The sequence below is a fragment of the Alnus glutinosa genome, chromosome 4 (genome assembly GCF_958979055.1).
Source record: "Alnus glutinosa chromosome 4, dhAlnGlut1.1, whole genome shotgun sequence".
NCBI lineage: Eukaryota > Viridiplantae > Streptophyta > Magnoliopsida > Fagales > Betulaceae > Alnus > Alnus glutinosa.
Window position 1 is genome coordinate 31,479,557 of NC_084889.1, and position 18,118 is coordinate 31,497,674.

The following is an 18,118-nucleotide window of genomic DNA, read 5'->3' on the forward strand; positions in this document are numbered from 1 at the left end:
GGTTTGGGTGAATAGGCCAAAATGTGAAAAGTCAAGCTTAAGAACAATGACCCAATGGATGTGGCTACTTGGTGACCCAATTGGCCTTGGATGTCGGTGATCACGACCATGCGCATGCCATGTTGGGAAAAAAGGCACGCCGTGACCTGTAAGACCTTGCCTTCAGTTTGCTAATAAGAAAAACAACTTAAGTAAACTGGTTGTGTTGTTTTTCCAGACACTAACTGTATCAAAGAGCCAAATAGGGCATCCTTGCAAATTTATAATGCATATCACTTCGTTTTCAGGTTGTTCCCAGCTCATATGATCATCATATTGTATGACGATAATCTTTAAAATCCTCCACTTCCAAAAATTGACATGTATAAATAACTGTAATCCGTTCTCCTCCCGGCACCGAACAGCAGCATCCTATAGGCCGTTAGATTGGTCACATCTTCTGCAGGTTTACTGTCGGCACCAAACCTTGCTATGGTACGCATAGACTGGAAAGAGACCCCCACGACACATGTGATCTTGTTGGACGTCCATGTTGCCAATTCTAGGTAGCAAACCAATATCAAGAACAGGACATGCATGAGACACGTCGTGACCGACTGGGTGGTTGGCGTTCCACGTCCTCTGTTTGACCGCCGCGTTTACTCTGAGAGAGAGAGGGAGAGAGATTGCGTAGTATTAGAGACTGGCATAATTTATATGCGCACTAGGCATCAAGAAATGCATGCGTACGCTTGAGGAGATTACCGTTTTACTGCATTCTGTAGAAACTGCAACTGCAGTTTCTGCAGACCCGTGTGGTGCAGAAACTGCAGTTGCTAATGCAGTTCTTGATGGCACCGACTGCGTGAAGCTTGGCGGAGAAACTGTTGCTGGAGCATATCCTGAAATTGTTGTGCAAACCATAATGAACAAAAGAAATAACTTACAATGAAATAATAGCTTGAAATAGTAAATGCGAAGTTTGGAGGGAAAAATTTTCTCTTTAATTTTGTTTTGGATATATACTTCTCTTCTTCTTCTTATGGATTCTAGTGCACTTATTACATATTATATAAGCAGTTGCTATGGATCGTGCTAGTTGGGCTGACCTTTGCTTTGATAATCCAGTCTCGTTCTGCAAATTTAGGGGTGGCTACAGGTTTCCCCCCTGTGCTCTACTCAAAGACGTGCATGTTTATTTCAAACTATTCCATGCAAAAAATAAAAATAAAATTGATATATATTAGTTGTATACTAATACTTTTTATTATATTTGCTTACAGGAAAGCATCTTGCTGAGCATTGCAAGGCAGAGTACCCAACTCCAGTGAATTACTGCCTGTGGATACTTGTTGAGGTTGCCGTGATAGCTTGTGATCTCCCAGAAGGTATTGACAGTCTTTAACTTCTGCATGATGCTAACACCAATGCAGCAAAAATAACATACAATTACACAGACGTTGTTGTGATTTATTATACTTTTATAGTGATAGGAATGGCATTTGCTCTCAACATACTCCTTAAAATACCCATGTGGAGTGGGGTCCTTCTGGCTGGATTGAATACAATAGCTGTGCTACTGTGCTAATTGGTTTTACAAAGGATAATTTAACGCATCTGAATAATGTCAAGAGTTTCTCAAACATGGATTCCACAAAAAAGAAAAAAAAAGAAAAAAGACACTTTTAAAAGCAGTTTTCACTATTATTATGTTAGGTCATGCACTTTTAAAAACAAAAATACCCAACACTCTAAAACACGCGTTAACAAGCAATATGTGGTGCCAACAAGCAAGTTTTGGCATCCTGCATTAAAGCAAAGGAGTACAGCCCGTTGCATTAAAGCATCTCTAATTTTGGTCCTAACAAAAGGTGGAAGTACAGCAAAGGAGCTCCGGCAGAGGAATAGCTTCATTTATCGGGGTTTGTTTCCTGTTTTGAGCACAGCTTCTGCAAAAGCTGAATCCTTAATTGGCCTTCATCTTTTCATCCTGAATCCTTAGCTTCTCATCGATAAGTTCAAGCAACTCTTGCAAGCCAACTCCTGTGATGCACATGCATGTGTCTACAAAATTTTCTTGGCTTTTTGCACTTCACTCTGTTCTCCCCTGTTTTATAGTGTGTGAACAGAGGACCATTTCTCAACTTCTAACTACCAACTCTTTCCATCACCATCACTCACCTAAGCTCCAAGGCAAAGTCCTCTTCTCGGCAGGCGATGCACGTGGCTTGTAGAAAGTATTTGCATTATGGGCATAGATGAAGCTGGCAGAGTCCCTGTTTTAGGTCCTTTTTGTTTTTCTCAATTTCCCCAGTTTTCTCCTTTTCATTCTCAATTTTTCTGTCGTCATGGTTTATGTGTGGAGTTGGTGGCTTGGTGCTAGTGGTGTTTGGGCATGTTGAGTGTGCGTGTGTTTCTCCCTGCATGAGTTAGTGATTCTCTGTCTCGCCTCCCCCCCCCCCCCCCCCCCCCTCTCAAAAACAGATCGAGAAGACTCTCTGATGAGGGTGGGTGGAAGACGATTGAAGAGAGACTAAAAAAATCAACATTTAGTTAGGTTAGAAACTAGCAATCTTGAAGAGAACAATCGTGGAATCGTAGTCATGTACGTTGCCGTTTTGGTTGGTTGAGATTCCGGTGTTCTGATGGTGTTCTCATTTGGGTCAGCGTTGCCTTGCACCGTGATGGTGTTCTGAGAGAGAGCGAGGCAGAGAAATGGAGCTGAGTGAGAGAGAAATGGATTTTTAATTTAAACGGTGTGTCTTAGCCAAACTCACCGTTTTGAATAGGGATAATTTTGGAAAGCTAGCCTTTAAGTGGTCATGTGTTTCCGTCATTTTTGACAGACCAAGTGGACGGAAAGTTTTAAGTGCCAAAGTTGGTTATATCAGGGGCTTATCTACAAATTTTTAAATATTTGACGTCAAATTGCCAATAGGTGGATACATCAGGGGGGTAAAGTGTACTTTCTCCTAGTTTATATGATTTCATATTATTTGATTTTTTTATGAAAAAATATACTTAACTGTCCTGCAGTATTGGCTCTTTTTGTGTTTTGGCGTTCAATGTTCAAAAAGTGACATTCGACCCTCCTTAAGTACTTAACTGTGGCAAGTTAGACATTCTGTTAACTTTGTCCGTCTTTTCGGACGGAAAGCCAATCATGTGTGTAGTACATGACTTTTTAAGACCTAAACTTCTCAAAATTGGAGAGACTTCACTTAACCTCCTTAAACTTTCATTGCTTTTGTAATCGCTCCCACTAAAGTTTAAAACCATCAATATAGTGTATTCAACTTAAAAAAGTTTGCAATGTCACTCCCATTTACCTAAAGCCACTCCTATTTTTTTTTTTTTAATGTTTTAAATATTTTTAATTGTAATGAGGTATAGGGACACATGTCTATTTTTTAAGGGTATTGACATAGACTTCCATCAATTTTTGGATGAAAATTGGACAGAGGTACCATATTCATTTTTAGCCATAGACAACGTATCATTTATGATACAAAATGAAACTTAGGCTCTATTTGTTTCGGCGTAAAATGTTTTTTGTTGAAAACATTTTTCGGTGTTTGATGCGTACAAAAAATCACAAATATTTTTACTCAAACATATTAACCTATAAAAATCAATTTTTATTCACAATATATAGATATTATCATAAAATAATAATAATAATCTAACATAATAATTGAGTTCAGGCATTGGTTTGATTGAGGCACGTCGGTGGCCTAGTGGTAGTTCAACAGTAGTCTAGGGGTGACTTAGTGGTGGTCCGGGGTGGTTTGTTAGTAGTTCAATAGTAGGTTGGAGTGATCCGGTAGTGGTCTGGGGGTGGTTCAGAGGTGACTTGGTGGTGGTATAGGAGTGGCTTGATGGTGGTCTAGCGGTGGCATAGTATTGGCTTGGTGGTGGTTCATCGGTTGTCTAACAGTGGCCCAGCGTTTAGGAGAAACTCAAACTCGAAAAATGATTTACAAAATTTTAAAATGGAAATCATTGTCTGAAACTAAAGAATCTTATTTGGTCAAATTAAAAATATTTTTTGTCGCACCAAACACTAAAAAATACGAAAATTATTTTCCATAAAATATTTTACACTTAAACAAACATAGCCTATTAGCCTAAGGTGGAAAAAAATATAAAGGGAAAAGTACACATATTCTCCTTAAACTACAACTCAATTGTTAATGTCCCTCAAAACTACCAATTGTATTAATGTTACCCCTCAAACTACCAAAATATGTTAATATCCACTCTAAGACTAACAAAAAGACAACAATGACCATAATTTTTTTTCAATAAGACAAAAATGTCCTTATAAATTTGAAAAAAAAAAAAAACTAAAACTAAAAATTAAAAAAAAAACTTTTTAAAAAATGAATTAAAAAAATTAAGGAAAAAAATGATAAATTAAAAAAACGATAAAGAACGAAAAATTTGAAAAAAGAAAAAAAAAATAACTGAAAATTATATATAAAAAAAATTTAAAAACAAACCAAAAAAAGAAAAACCCGTTTATTTTTTATTTTTATTTTGTATAACTTTTTGTTATTTTAGATTTTTTTTTTAAAATTTTTTTAATAATTTTTATGAAAGATATTTTTGTCATTAGGGGGACATTGACATTTTTCAGTAGTTTAGGGGGGAAATTGACCCAATTGGTAGTTTGAAGGGACATTGACAATGAGGTGGTATCGTGGTAGTTTGAGGAGATTATGTGTACTTTTCTAAAAAAGCTGTTAAACTACATTGGAAAAAAAAAGTATTTAATCCTAAGATTTAATTAAGAGCTAAAAAAATGAAATATGGACAAAAATACCCCTATAGGGGCGACTAGGGTAAAATTTCTTAAAACAAATTTCAAACATTTAAATATCACATGCAATTTTAATTGTCAAAATAGGATTTGGATGAAAATAAAATAGTTAGAATTAAAATTCCAGGCAAAATCATGTAATATTATGCGGCTAGGGTTTTTTATTTATTTTTCCAATACCAACATTAACAACAATATTAATAACATATTTATGAATTTGACCTATGTAATTTAGGTTAATCCAACGGGCCCAACACAGCCAAATGCTTGGCAGCATCAAAAACATCCCTGAAAATAGTAATTTGATTGAAATTTGAAAGTTTGAACTTTGAAGTTTGAACTCTCTCTCAACAGGGCGTCAAGCGGGAACAGTACAACCGAATCCAGATCGTCGGTTATGAACTCTTCTGACCAAACCACGTGGCGACAATCCAGAGGCACAAGACCCCAACAGTAGTCCCCCCCCTCCCCATCACACACGCTCCCCCAAATTCGAATCCCAGCAGAAAGCGCGAAAATTCAATCGCCCATCCCAAAAAAAACAAAAGAAATTAATTACAATAAATAAATAAACACACACTCTCTTCGTGGGTGTGTCGTGTGTGTGCGCGTAAGGGAGATTTTTAACGGGTAAGATCTTCTCGAACTGAGCTTTATGAACAAGTACTGAGATGCGTTCCCTTTTTATTAATTTAATAATTAATTTTTGAATTTTGTCTCAAAATTTTCGCCATATGTTTTCGTTGGTCTGAAATCTGAAGTAAAATGCAATTCTCCATTCTTTTTGACTAATTTCCTTCTTCTTCCTCTCTCTCTCTCTCAGGTGCTGTACTTGCTTCGGTGTAAGTTATTTTCAATTTCCATTTTTGTTTTTTTGTTTTGTTTTTTTTGCTATTTAGGCTCTGTTTGGTTGCCGAGAAAACCGAGGGAAATGTGAAGAAAATTAAGTGAACTTAGGTGTCTTGCTTTAGTTGCAGTGTATGTATTTATATTTCGTTGTTGTTGTTGCATATTTCTAAGAAAGCAAACTACGGATTTTTTTTTTTTACTGATTTAGCTCTGTGTATCGTCAAATGCTTAGGGTTCTCTGTCTTCTTCTCTTTTGAATATCATTTGAGATATCGTAAGCATGAGTTGGTGCAATGAATGCATGTTTCTCCACTTCGTATTTTCGTTTAGTTTCTGTTTGGGTGCTGAGAAAAGAAAAGGAAAGAAAAGAAGAAGAGAAGAATGGAGAAATTTTAATTTCTATGTCCATGTGATTTTGCCAAGCTCCAAATAATCCCGAAAGTAAGCTTTGGGGTATCCGTTTACTTTCTTTCTCCTTCTTTAAATTTTTCTCAGATTAAATTAGTATCTTTCCCTTCATTTTCTCAATGGCCAAACAGATCGTTAAGGTGAATGCGTAAGTTACAGTTGGCTTTCTCCGACTTCTTAGTTGTTTACAGTTTTTGTTTTGCCATATATTTTCTCGGGAACCAAACAGTGGTTTTGAGTGAGTAGGCGCTATGCATTGTTAACGCTAGATCTCTAGGCTTTCTGTTTTTTCTTTGAAATTTGTCTTAGAAAGCGTTGTGCATGAATGGGAAAATTTTTAAATTTAATATGGCCTTATGGTTTTGCTAATTTCCTATAACTCCAAAAGTTAGCTTTTCAGTCTCCATTTGCTTTCTTTAGTTTATTTTTAAGTACTTACTCTTCTTCTTCTTCTTCATCATTGCTTTTTTTTCTCAATTGAATAATTTCTTTGCCTAAATTTTCTCTCTGATCAAACAGAGCGTTAATGTGAATGTGAGAATGTGTAATTTCTAGTTTTCGTTCTCTGACCTTTTCTATTGTGACATTGTAGGGTTTTGATACATGTGAAGAACACAATGTTTGCCGTATTATCCATACTGTTACTATTTTCAAGCATTGATTGTTTAAGTAGAGCTTTCAGTGATACTTTAACCCATCAACAACTTGAACTTTGAAAGGCACAATCTGTGCATATTTATAACGTTGGTCTCAATTTATATGTCAAGATGAAGACACATGCGCATATGAAAGTGCGCGGACCTACCAGGGTAAATGCACAACAGGTGATTTTTGAGCTAAAGCATAAAGTGGTTGTGGCACTGAACAAGCTTGCAGATAGAGATACCTACCAAATTGGGGTTGATGAGCTTGAGAAAACTGCTGAATGTTTAACCACAGAGAGGATTGCCCCATTTCTGTCGTGTATATTGGATACTGATTCAGAACAAAAGAGTGCGGTGAGAAAGGAATGTATTAGACTGATGGGTACGTTAGCGAGATTTCATGAGGGTCTTATTGGACCACATCTTGGTAAGATGGTTGCTAGCATTGTTAAGCGGCTCAAGGACCCAGACTCAGTTGTGAGGGACGCGTGTGTGGAAACAGTTGGTATTTTGGCTTCAAAATTGAGTAATCGTAGGGGTGAGACTGATAGTGTCTTTGTTGTGTTAGTGAAGCCACTTTTTGAAGCGTTGGGTGAACAAAACAAGCAGGTGCAGTCAGGTTCGGCATTGTGCTTGGCGAGGATCATTGACAACACTCATGATCCTCCCATCTCAATTTTGCAAAAGATGTTGACTCGGACCACAAAGTTGCTCAAGAATCCACATTTTATGGCAAAACCAGCAGTGATTGAGCTGAATAGAAGTATTATTCAGGTCAGTTTAAAATGTAGCACCCAACTTTAAGTTGCCTAAAATGTCATTGATATATATATATTTATGAATTATGAATTTGTTATAATTAATTCAATTTTTTTGTTCCAAGGCCATAAAATATATAACTATATTTGAGGATCACAGTTTTTCTGTTCTTTGTTTAGTACATGTCATGTGCACGTAGATAGTGCTTTCGATCACCAAAAACAATAGAGGGCATCAATGATAAATACAATTTCATAACCGAAAACAAGGCATGGTATCATGCATTAGGTTTTGTCTTCTTATGATAAACATTTGATGCAACAATCAAACTTAAGTACTTATATTATTTGTTGTTATGTGCTTTCTACTTTTCTTATCCAGTCCTCAATATGGCAGTGGAATTTATGGCTCTTAGTTATATATCTATATGAAATTAAAACTAGCTTATCCTCTGATAATCTCTAATTATGTAGGCTGGTTCACAGATATTAACTGATATCATGCCTTGCCTACAAGCTGTTCTGGTATTTGACATGTTTAGGTAAGAGTGAGTGAGTCGCAATGGGTGAAGTTGGCGGTGTGGAGGAGCTGGCTGGTCTTTTATGTTGTGAAGTGGGTTCTTCATCCAATGGTATGCCTTTGGATCTTCCTTTAAAGCTGCCTCAAGTTGGAATTGTGTTATTGAGAGGATGGAGAAGAGCTTGGCAGGTTGGAAGAAACTTTATTTGTTCAAGGCTGGTATGTGTACTGTTATTAAGTGTACACTCTCTAGTTCACCCACTAATTTTCTATCATTATTCTAATATTCCTACTCGCATAGCCAATCAGCTAGAGAAGTTGTAGTGGGATTTTTGTCAAGAGGAATATGGGAGGAATTTAAGTTTCATTTAGTGGATTGGAATCTAGTTTGTTCTCCTGTATGATATGGAGAGTTTGGGGTAAGAAAATTAACTATTTTCAACTTGTGAGGAAGGATGGAGACGTGTAACTGGGGTAAAATATGGGGAGGTTTGGGGTCAATGGACTTTAGGTTTAGTAAGGAGACCTTATGTGTTCAGTCTTTGATTTAGCATAAAAGAGGGTTGGGAGAGGTTTCTAGTGTTCTATACCATATGTGGTAAGAAATGGTAGAAGCTTGCATCTTTATGCATGGTATGTGTTTTGGTGATGAGATGGTTGATCGTTAGTTAATTAATTGCCCAATTGCTAGTAGGGTTGGCTATCGATCCCTTCAGATCAGAATTGGGTAGTTTCCAAGCCGAGCTTAATTGGGGTTAAGCAAGGTTAGAAATCCCGTGTTGGCTTGGAATTTGGGTTTACCGTTGGGCTAGGCCGTATCTACAACCTCTATGACTAGGAGGGGCTTTAGGCGACAGAGACGTGAGCGTTAACTCCGTTGGTTTGGGCTAGATCTATGATCTCTACATGCTCAACGACCCTCAGAAGCACCATATCTACAAACTCAACGGCGAGGAGGGGCTTCAGGCGGCAGAGTTCGTGGGGTTTAGGTACAATCCTCTTGACGTTGAGGACATCTTTACTGTGTTCAGCGGCGATGATGGCGATGTTTGGTTAAGTAATGGCGAAGAAGGCAAGTGTGAAGGTGGCAGTAGCAATGAGTGGTAGGCGACAACAAGGAGATCAGTGCAGGGACTGGGGGAGCAGTAGCAAAAATGAAAGAGAAGAGATTGGCGTATGAGTTGACTGAGGGTTTTTTGAAAAGAAGTGTATATATTGAATGATTTTTATTGTTTTGATTTTTTATTATATTACTAGTTCGGGTCGGAAATCATTTGTGTTTTTTTAAATGAATTCCAGCCTGGCCTTACTTGGCCAGAATTCTAGAACCCGTTATCGACCCTGACCTGAGGCCTATTGGGAACTGACTAACAGCTTGGTAATGGCGGCTTGGGGCAGTATTGGGTATGTGAGTTGCTTGTGTGTTATTGTTTTTTCGTTTTTGTGATTTTGGGGTTCAATGGATAATGCCTAGGTAACTGTTCATATGTTATCAGTTGGAAAGGTCTCTTTAGAAGACAATAGACATAGAAGCAATATTATTGGAAAGTATCCGTTTTTGCCGAATGTGGACAAAATGGAGAGAGAAGAATAACCACACGTTTGATGACTCTGAGTTATCTCTTTCTGGAAGTTTTTCTTTTAAGTTATTGTATGAGTGATTTAGTGGTTTTGTTAGTATCTGTATCCCTTTCTTTATAGACTTTGTTGATTATTTGATTTTAAGCTTGTAATTCATTGGAAGGATTTTCTGCATACTGCTTGCATATTTAGATTCTCTTTCTAATAAAACTTTTATTTATAAAAGAAAAAAAAAATTCAGGGGGGTCTAACTTGTTTGTAGTATTACATTTATAGATATATTTAGAAGTGCATCTTTAGTTTGTGTAAGCTTTTGAGTATACTTTGTCTAAGGAGGAATATACTCAAATACAAATAACTTTTGTGTTTTTATTCTTTCTTTTTATCTTTGATATATTAAGTGACGTTTGTTCTTCTAGGGACATAATTAATATTCCGAGTTGTGCACGTATTTGTTTTAAAGATATTTATTTATTTATTGTTGCTTTGTTATTTGAATTATTTCAAGAAATATGAGAAGGATGTTTGTGCTTTGCTCAAATTATGAAAAAGCGTGTGACCATCAATCAAAATAGTATTTGGGCATAGGCCATAAAGCTGCAATTTAGCTACTTCTGATATTTCCTATATTTGATTTTACTTTATTATTTTGTAGATAGTGTTTTCTTTTTCACACTTCATTTAATTGTACTTTTTTTTTTTTTTAATGCACTTTCAAATCAAAGAAAAATTAAGCTTTTCAATCTCTACTTCAGGTTGGGGGTGCTCCCACACAAAATATTTTATCTGTTGCAATGGCTGGCATCCAAGAAGCTCTCAAAAACAGTGACTGGACAACACGCAAAGCTGCTTCTGTTGCATTAGGGGACATTGCTGCAAGTGGTGGATCCTTCTTGGGATCCTTTAGGGCTTCCTCCATCCGCTCTCTTGAATCTTGCCGTTTTGATAAGGTTAGTGTTAATTGAAGTTCTATGTTCAAAGAAGTTTCTTTTCTTGCGAATGATCAAACTGGATCCTTTAGATACTTCATGTGTTACATATAGGTTAAACCAGTAAGGGATGCAGTATTGCAGGCCCTACAGTACTGGAGAAGTCTTCCAGGGCCTGATACTCCTGAACCTTCAGACGCTGGATCTTCTATAAAAGGTTTAGTGGCTGATGCCCATTGTATTTGACATGTTTGTTAAGATTGGTTTTAAGTTTGGTGTTTACTGTTCAATATTGACTATATGTTTTTGTTTGTGCATTGTTTTACTAGCATTTTTCTGAATTTGTTCTTCTTGTTTTTTGAGGCATTGAAATCTGTCTAAGAAGAATCATAAACATAAATTTGTTTTTATTGTTTTTTCTGAATTACATTTAATTGGTGCAAATTCTTGTGCAAATCGTTTTCTAATCTTCACATCTTGAGACATTAGGACTTCCAAATGATCAAAAGTGTCTACTTTTTTCTTGCCTTTTTTTGAATCTTTATAAACCTAAGTTTCTATCTAAAGCACTGTGACACCTAATGAAAAGTTCCTTTCCCCAATTTATGTGGACCATCCTTTCTCTCATTTTGTTCAAATACAAATGACCATCACGTTTCTAAATTTGCATTGCCACATTTGATTTCTGAAATTGGTCATGAGCATTTTCTTCCATTGAACTTAGCATATTCAATGTATTTAATTCTGTTTTTTGCCCGTTCATTTGGTAGGATGGCTGAATAAGGCATCTGTTGTAACTTCTTAAATGATTATCTGTCCTTTAGAAACTTTCTTAGTCAAGTCAGACACATATTCCCTAAATATAGTTGGACTTTTAATGCTGTTTTCTGGGTAATGTAATATGGAAGAGCAGAGGACATATTTTCCATCAAGACCAACCACTTATAAAATCTTCAAATTGTTCACTTGTGTTTCCTATTTCTTGCTCTTTAGTTCAATATATCCACAAACTTTCAATGCGCTATTGTTGGTACACATTTAAAACTGAGAATCAATTCGCCTGTTATACTGGATACCATAAATTTATAGAAAAACAGAGAAAGGTACAAGGAAAAGAACCGGTGCATTTGTAAGGGGGAAGCTGAAAGGGAAAAAACATCATGATGGGAATATGATAATGTTGACAATTCTTATTCTCTTTTTATCATTAACCAGTGTTGGTTGACAATATCCTATTCCTCTTTATGTTTTTGAAAACTCCGTGACTTGTATTTTGTTGGGCTACATTAAATTGAAATTGCAATTATTACTCTGCATAATAAGCCTGGACTTCATCATTAACCTGAGTGATCTTTTCCTTTATATGGTTCATCAGGAAGTCTTGTTCATATATTTTCATATCAATCAGTTGAAGGAAGTAGAGAACTTTCATCTTGAACTGTTTTTGGACTTTGTCATCACATTGAATCTTTTACTCGATGTCTTCAATAAAGCAAGTTATAGTTACTGGCAAGTTCTTATGATGTGGGAATATTTTTTAATTCTCTCTTTCAATGCTTCCCTTCTCTATCATATCTTCTTATCATGCATCTTTTACAGAAAATTTCTGTGGAGGTGACTACAGTGATCTCACCAGTACCAGTGAATCTGGATGGAAGGATGCCACCCTCAAGAGAACTGGTCGAGGCTCAAATAAGGGCACGATTCCTTTGTCTACCAGAAAAACATGTCAAAATTATGTGGAAACTCAACATTCTAAAGCAGATGATTGGCATATTGAAATTGCAGTTCCTAAAAGCCATAATGTTTTAGAAGATTTTCATAATGAAGAATCTGAGGGTAGTTCTGTTACCAAAGCTTTAGAAAGAATGAGTACTGATGTTACAAGCGCACGGGATATTGGGTATGAATATGTGCCAATGGATGACAAACAGGAGTGTTCTTCTGTGTGCAATCTTGCAACTGATAATTTTGAGACCAAGTTCGTGGCAGTTTCTCATGAATGTCTTGAGGAGGGTGGTTCAGTCAAGCCAATTCGAAGAACTCAGCGGTTTGCAGCTGAAGAGATTAGTGACGAACAAATTTACTCAGTAAAAATGCAGGACCGTAGAAGTCTTGATTCTACTGTTACCGAGTCTTTTTCCCAAACTGCTAGTGGATGTTGTTCACAAATGGCAAACGAAATGGTTTTCATCAGAAAACAACTGTTGGAGATTGAAAACAAACAGTCAAGCCTAATGGATCTCTTACAGGTAAATAGTAGGATTCTATGATGTTCATATAAATTTGGAGCTTTACCGTTGGTTCAGATCTCCTAGACTATATACGTGAAGTAACTTTATTTGCATAAACCATTCTTACATCCATAGTAGCCATATGATACAGACTTTTTAGTTTCTCATAAACACCCTTGAGCCACCCACTTTTGAGTGTATAAATTCTTCTTTGCTAAGTATGCACATGTAAGATTATTTGATAACACTAACTTGCTGTTGAGACATAAAGGTAAGGCATGATTTTTGATTTCTGAATCCCTGTTTGTTAGTTATTTTTATCCACTCCAGAACATCCTCCATAGTCCATCTTCGATGCTTCTTATCTTATCATTCATGCCATTCTGTCATGATACTGCTAAGCCATTGGCACAGGCAACTGTATAGTATGTCTTATGTATTAAAGTTATCTGCAGGTGTTTACAACCGGCATAATGGACAGCTTGACATCCATTCAATCAAGGGTAGTAGGTTTAGAACATGTAGTAGATAGACTAGCTCAGGATGTTGTACCCCATGGGCGATATTCTGATTTAGCAAGCTCCAGAATTGTGAAGCAGAGCCAAAGTGTGCATTCACCTCGACTTTCTACCTGCACTCCTCGGCCATCTGTTGATATTCTCAATAGACAGCCTTCATTGTTGTCTGTAAAAAGTTCTGATATTCGAGAGGTAAATGCAGTTGGTAGGGGCAGGTCAAGCATTTCTGCTAAACAAGATACAGATATGTGGACAAATACCAAGGTAAATATTATTAGGAATCCTATGGGGAAAAACATGCAGAAAAGTTCTGGGCAGGGAATGCAAAAAGTGGGTTGTGGTCAAACAAGAAAGGATGGTGTTATTTTTCCTTCAGGTTCTAGTGCTATTGTCAGACAAAATGGTTTGGAAAGTAAGAATAGCCTTTGGAAGCGTGTGAAAGGTTTTTTATGTGAAGGGGACCTAGACTCTGCATATGTGGAAGCTCTCTGTTCACATGATGATCTTGTTCTGGTTGAGCTACTTGATAGAACTGGTCCTATTCTGGAAAGGTTGTCACCCAAGACTGTCAGTGATATTCTCAGTACTTTGCCATCATATCTCCTGGAGCAAAGATTTATGAACTCCATAATCCCTTGGTTGCAGCAGGCAAGTTCTTTTACACATTTACTAAGTGTCTAATTATGACGCAAGTGCTGAATTTTTATACCATGCTGTACATGCATGCTTTCTGAGGTAGTTAATTGAACCTAATTGCTTGCTTGTATTCTTACAACTTGGTGCATACTAATGTTGTGAAGGGTGAGTGTTTCAGTGAACCTAGGTACTTAGGCTGGGCAAATGAGCACTTGGGTGTTATCAGCTTTTTCTTTGGTGATAGTGCATAACTTACAACTGTTGAGGATTTATAAAAAAAAAAAAAAAAAAAAAAAAAATAACAGGTATATATAAATAGAAGAAAAGTTTTTTACTATCTTACAACTATTGAGGATTTGTAAAAAAAATATATTAACAAGTATATACATGTCAACATGGCATAAGATTAGAAAATAGAAATTAGAAATAGAAGAAAAGTTTTTCACTGAACCTTGCAAGTTTTTCTCTCAACTCGTCTTGTCATGGCATTTTCTCTATATGCCAAAAATGGAAAGTCAAGTTGATATGCCAACACCTTCCATTATGAACTTCCGCTCCCTCTTTTTTCTCTCTCATACTGATGGTAAGAGAGGAACCATGGCATACACATGCTCACACACGCTCTAAGATACATAATTATGTCATTTTGCGAAAATGTGTTCATAACTATTTATATACATAAAAACTTGGAAAATATAAAGAATTTATAAATTTTAATGTAAAGGATTGAAGTAAAAAAATAACAAACCAATTCTTGAACCCCTCTCTCTCTCTCTCTCTCTCTCTCTCTCTCTCTCTCTATATATATATATATATATATATGCACGTTATATTACTCTGATTTGTTTCTTTTTCTTTATACTATTGGGAACTACCTTGTATTACAATGACATGTGTCATCACTATAAATTAGTGGTCTGTCACGACGGTGGGAAGGTGGTCATTTTTTAGTCAAACTAAACTCCCTAGCTATTAAGCTGGAACCTGTAGTCTTCAAAAATGCAGTAGTAGTGGTTTGCTTTTCCAATTTCAATAATTCTCTTCCTAATTGTTGAGATTGATGGCACTATTTTATTAAGCTTCATTATATTAAAATGGTTACGGATTTAACCTAGCCATTCATGTATTGCCAACTCCATACTAATGCATCGTGAAACAACATAAATAACCTTGATTCAGTTCAAATGTCACAAATGAACCTTCATGCATCACGAGACAACAAGTAATGCTATCAGGAGGACCCATGTCCTGTTTGAGTCCTCCCAAAATTGATATGGCTTTTAAAATCACCATTGAATCAAAATTCAATGGTTATCCATCACACATCTAATGATGATTTTAAAAGCTATATCAAGTTTGGAAGGACTCAAAAAGGATACGAGTCTTCCTTTTAGTATTACTCCGAGACAATAGAAATGAAGCACCCATTATTCTGATGTGACTTCATGCTGCTTTGATTGCGCCTAGAATCAATTAATTGGAGTTGTTTCTTTCTTTCTCTTCTTCTTCTTCTTTTTTTCTATTTTTTTTTTCTTGAAAAAAAAAAAGAAGAAAGTAAAAAAAATTATAAACAACTTATCACATATGTTTCTTTAGGAATGTAAATAATCTTCCCAAACAAGTTTATACATATATATATATTTACATTTATTTTTCTCATTTAGGCCGTTGATTTAAGCACTATTCATGGACCAAATTACCTTGTTCTTTCCGCAAAAGCAAGGCGAGAATTTTTGTCTGCAATTCAGGAGGCTATGAACATGGAGTTTTCTAATCCTATGGAGAGAAGAACTGTTACTCAACTAGCAATGAAATTGCACAATGTATGGGGTAAGCTACTCTCCATCTCTGCTTATACATGACATTGCAGGGAAAATTTACATTTTCATAATTTTTTTGGGTAGTAAGTAATTGATATAAAAACAAACTGTACAAAGTTGCAAGGACATACCCAAAGAAAAACAAATACGAGGAGGCAAAAAATAAAATTGGGAATGAATTTAATTCTTAATACCATGCTGTGCTAATAGAATCATATGGAAAATGATTACACTTTTATTATATTGTTTAAGTCTTGATTGTATCATCTTGTAATCTTATACGAAGGGGTACAACTATTCCCCAAGTGATACCCGAGGAGTCTGTCTCATTAACTCCAACTAATCCTCAAAATAAGGATGATGCCCTACTGTGCAAAAACTAAGCGTTCGTTTGATACAAGTTTTAGAGGGTATTTTTGGCTTTTTGGCTGTGATGTAACATATAAGTCAAAGTAGTTTTAAGTATTTTGGGAGTGTTGGTATTTTGGGTCGTTTGTTAATGCTTTTGTTTTTTTGCTTCTTAAAAAGCATTGCCAGATGAGCCCTAATTCTCTCTCTCTCTCTCTCCTGGATGAATGCTTGTTTATGTGCGCTGCCAAAAAGGTTTTGTTGAATTAGCTTTTTAATTTCATTACTAGGCAAAGTGGGGTGCATGGATTTGGAGATGAAAATTCTCATGTCATCTATTACCTGTTCTGGAAGTTTGCCAACCCAAAGATCTTTAGTGGTATTCCTATTAGGAATTTGACATACTGATTTTGTCCGCCTGTTTTTGGTGTGCTAGTCTTGATTTATGGTGAAGATTACGTAGTTGTGTTTGGAATAATTGATGGCTGTTTATTTAAGAAAAAAAATTGTAATTGCCTTTTGTCTATTTTTTTATGTCTCAGATAAATGGTCAATGTTATTATCACGTTCATCAAATTAAATGCTGGAAAATGAAAATTTTACCAAGTCATTTAATTGCATTCCCTAGTGAATGCAACACCTTCCATTTGTTGCAACATCTTGCTTTTTGTCTGGGACTAGACCCTGTGGTTGTGTCCTAGTACCTTTTCTGATCGATATTTCCAATTCTTTTTCCCAATTATTATATCTAGTTTTGCTTTAACTTTTTTCCCGGCTATGAGATGTGAGTTCCCCTTTATTAAATGAACCAATCCCCTCCTATTATCATCTTTCTTTTGGATTTTCAGCAATTTATTGTTCGAATTGGTAGCAATCCGTATAGTAAATGTGAGAGGGCCTTTATGGGACCTACTTGTCTTAATAAGTCTTGGGTTACTTGCTTATCTGTTCGGACAGGCGGGCCCCATAAAAATTCTTACATTTACTGTTTGAATTGCTAGCAATTCGAACAGCATAATTGCTAGAAATCTCTATCCATGCACACTACAAGAGCGATACACAACCCGAAGAAAATGGGGCTAACAATGTAATTTCTGTTTCTGTAGGAAAATGCTCGTGATTGTCATATAATCAAAAGCATGGTTACAATGTTGGAAGATAATGCAGATTTCAAGGTAGGAACTTGTTGCATGTGCAGTTATAGGGAAGTGTAGATTGGTAGCCAAATGAGAGTATGTAGTACGGTCGGTCATCCCATCAATTCCATTCTGTAATGAACAAATCTTTAGTTTTTTTTCTTTATGGATAAAACGTGTTGGGCTTTTTAAGTCAATCCAAGAGCTGTAACTGTGATGACTGATGAGATTTTTTTGCTTGATTACTTGTGACGTCTCTTTGAAGATTTAGAATATTTTCGGTCTAAGCTGAGCTGTAATTAGTCCCTATAAGCCTGAGCAGCCACACAAAATGACCACAAATAGTATGCTAATGTATAGGCCACTATTGACTGGTGCCCAAAAGAGGTTGTATAACCTTTTAATGCTGCACACTTGTGGTAAAAAGGACAATTTTGCTCTAAACTAGGTTGGGTAAAATTTATCAAACAACGTCTATTAAAGGGACGTTCATCTTTATAGCATGTGACATCTGGCTTTAGAGCATGTAATTTTCACATACATCTATCTTTAGAACAGAAATTAATGTAATAAACGGGGGGTGAGAGAAATAGATCCGTATATTCAGCAATTTGTTGCAATCTTGACAGCTAATGTGAGAATTTTTTGTGGGGGCTCACCTGCTCAAGTAAGGGGTGAGCAACCAAACACTTGGGCAAGCGAACTCCATAGAAGCTTTCTTACATTTGTTACTTATATTGCTAGGGATCCTTATTCTAGGAAAAATAAATAAAATCAACCCCCTAATAAAAATATAGTTAAAAACAAAAAAATAAACGAAAGCGTAGCTTCCAATAATAAGAAAAAATAGGAGTACAGGACAACCAATGAAGCCAAATGATAAGAATGACGGCAAGCTAATGGCGTTGCACTCCGCATGGCATATAGGCAACAGGT

The 18,118-nt window shown here is 36.1% G+C and overlaps 2 protein-coding genes across 3 annotated transcripts; both read left to right on the forward strand.

Moving 5' to 3' along the window:
• Positions 1 to 721: 721 nt before the first annotated feature.
• Positions 722 to 6,150, forward strand: LOC133866311 (metal transporter Nramp3-like). Its single transcript, XM_062302836.1, has 5 exons — positions 722 to 892; positions 1,033 to 1,138; positions 1,263 to 1,367; positions 1,467 to 1,560; positions 6,093 to 6,150. Exons 1-5 carry the CDS (start codon positions 722 to 724, stop codon positions 6,148 to 6,150), a joined length of 534 nt encoding a protein of 177 aa, XP_062158820.1.
• Positions 5,373 to 17,427, forward strand: LOC133867246 (TORTIFOLIA1-like protein 2). Of its 2 annotated transcripts, XM_062303967.1 has the most exons (9): positions 5,373 to 5,431; positions 5,625 to 5,643; positions 6,651 to 7,476; positions 10,317 to 10,511; positions 10,605 to 10,707; positions 12,090 to 12,742; positions 13,180 to 13,890; positions 15,543 to 15,708; positions 17,153 to 17,427. In XM_062303967.1, the coding sequence occupies exons 3-9, from the start codon at positions 6,826 to 6,828 to the stop codon at positions 17,164 to 17,166; spliced, it is 2,493 nt and encodes an 830-aa protein (XP_062159951.1). In that variant the 5' UTR covers positions 5,373 to 5,431; positions 5,625 to 5,643; positions 6,651 to 6,825; the 3' UTR covers positions 17,167 to 17,427. The 2 variants fall into 2 exon arrangements, with proteins under 2 accessions (XP_062159951.1, XP_062159952.1); XM_062303968.1 differs by lacking the exon at positions 5,373 to 5,431 and having other exon boundaries at positions 5,507 to 5,643.
• Positions 17,428 to 18,118: the final 691 nt, after the last annotated feature.

Coding starts and splice junctions, on each gene's coding strand:
- LOC133866311 (XM_062302836.1), top strand. CDS start 722: ATGCGTACGCTTGAGGAGATTACCGTTTTACTGCATTCTGTAGAAACT. Junction 893..1,032: donor GAGCATATCCTGAAATTGTT/GTGCAAACCATA, acceptor TATGGATTCTAG/TGCACTTATTACATATTATA. Junction 1,561..6,092: donor AATACAATAGCTGTGCTACT/GTGCTAATTGGT, acceptor TAATCCCGAAAG/TAAGCTTTGGGGTATCCGTT.
- LOC133867246 (XM_062303967.1), top strand. CDS start 6,826: ATGAAGACACATGCGCATATGAAAGTGCGCGGACCTACCAGGGTAAAT. Junction 12,743..13,179: donor GCCTAATGGATCTCTTACAG/GTAAATAGTAGG, acceptor AGTTATCTGCAG/GTGTTTACAACCGGCATAAT. Junction 13,891..15,542: donor TAATCCCTTGGTTGCAGCAG/GCAAGTTCTTTT, acceptor TTTCTCATTTAG/GCCGTTGATTTAAGCACTAT.